Consider the following 1,908-nt stretch of genomic DNA (forward strand, 5'->3'; position numbering starts at 1 on the left):
TAGTCTCATAGCCTCTTCTTGTTCCTCCTTCTTTTTCGTTCTTCCTCCTCTCTTCTCTTTTTCTTTTCATCTATTATATCAGGAATAGTATTTCGTGGAGAGTGGATCAATTCATGCATTTGTTCATAATATTTAGAATCCTTATCGAAATCTTTGATATCTTCAATATCCTTCACTTCAAAATCATCTATTCTCGTTGAAACCATTATCAAACAATTGTTTGAAACAATTCAATATGATTAAATTCCAATATAAGTGTAAACTCATCTCCATCAAGAGAAAACAATATTCAAAACCTACACCCAGTTTCAGGATATCTCTGTTTTAAAGGAACCAAATATTCATCAGCCAAGTCTTCTGATTTTAATCCAACCCCATTGGAAAATTTCGATGTAATTCCTCTCTTCCGAGGTTTACTGAATGGTATCTCTGCTCCACCAGTTTCAATTCTCATACTTTTTAATAAATTAATGGCATTCTTCTTTTCCTCACTGACCATCTTCTTCTTCAGCCGATCCAAATTTCTCAAATGAACATTCACCTGATTTGTTGTTTGCTCGATACTTCTACTGATGGACTTGTATTGAGCATTACATTCTTGGTGTTGTTGCATCATTTTTTTAAATTAAATTTCATGACTGTAGATGAAAACAACTAAAAATGGCGGGAGATTACTAACAGGGTTACCTTAAATAAAATAAACAGCCTGAATAATGATTCAAGAAGCGTCGATGGTTTAGTGGTAGAATACGGCGTTGCCATCGCCGTGACCCGGGTTCAATTCATTTTGATAGTATGAATTATTGTGATTGTGTTGTTTCTCAATTTAATTTGGGAATTTCATTTCCCGTTCTCCAATGTTGTGAGCATTTTGCTTTTATTATTGTTAATTCTTTTTATTTAAATTTCTGTGCGTCGACCAATTATAAACATACTGTACATGTATTAAAATCCGTTACCCGATGGTTAATATTTAATGTTATGGATGTATTAATTTCCGTTACCCGATAGTAAATTGTTTGAAAATGTAATTCATCATGTAATGTGTTAATTCAAAGTTTGTGAACATCATTAATGAATAAATTTTATTGTGATGACTCCTAATTAGGAAATTCCGTTTCCCTATACCCAATTATCAATATCTTTAATATTACATTATCAAAATTAATGTGTGAAATACATTTAAATAATAATTTAAAAAACATTGTATTAATTCAATTTCAGAATTGAATTCAATTGCCACATTAGGTAATTCCAAAACCCGTTACCTAACTTCCAACTTTTATTTCCAACTTTCCAATATTTCCAATATTTCCAACATTCAATAAAAGAACAACATTCAATGAAAAATTAAAGAACAACATTTGTTAATTATTCAACATGATGTTTCACATCATGAATTAAAAATAATGAACAGAATTCAACATGATGTTTCACATCATGAATAATATTAAAATAAATAATTCATAATTTCATCATAAAATTAAAAGTTAAATGAATTCCAAAAAAGGAAATTTCAATTCCCGGTCGACGCAGTCAGAAGTGAATTTTTAGATAGCTGTTTGCACTCTGCTCTTACTATTTTAGAAATCAGTTTCATGCATGTATTTACGTAAATTGGCAAATTTTTAGGTATTGAATATGTATAATTATTGAAAAAATAATCTCGGCTTGACCCTCATTTTTTACTGAAATAGTCCACCTCCTTCAATACATTTCATACTAAACTGCAAAAAGACTACAGCACCACAGGTTCCCAAGTTGTCTCCAACCTCAGTACTGATGTGGCTCGACGATGCTTAACTTCTCAAATCGGACGGGATGAGGTGCATTCATCGTGATATGGCCGTAGCCATCCATTATGTTAAAATATGCAATTTCAATACGTTTTACAATTTGCAACAATGG

At 31.2% G+C, this 1,908-nt stretch overlaps 1 protein-coding gene and 1 pseudogene across 2 annotated transcripts; one reads left to right on the forward strand and one right to left on the reverse strand.

Moving 5' to 3' along the window:
• Positions 1 to 289: 289 nt before the first annotated feature.
• NAEGRDRAFT_76972 (uncharacterized protein) lies at positions 290 to 616 on the reverse strand (the record flags this gene model as incomplete). Its single annotated transcript, XM_002668071.1, has 1 exon — positions 290 to 616. One exon carries the CDS (start codon positions 614 to 616, stop codon positions 290 to 292), a length of 327 nt encoding a protein of 108 aa, XP_002668117.1.
• A 109-nt stretch (positions 617 to 725) lies between these two features.
• Positions 726 to 796, forward strand: NAEGRDRAFT_t904 (annotated as a pseudogene). The gene has a single exon. The product of its transcript is annotated as a tRNA-OTHER (tRNA).
• The last annotated feature ends 1,112 nt before the right edge of the window (positions 797 to 1,908 follow it).

The sequence above is a fragment of the Naegleria gruberi genome (assembly GCF_000004985.1).
Source record: "Naegleria gruberi genomic scaffold NAEGRscaffold_745, whole genome shotgun sequence".
Lineage (NCBI taxonomy): Eukaryota > Heterolobosea > Eutetramitea > Acrasida > Naegleriidae > Naegleria > Naegleria gruberi.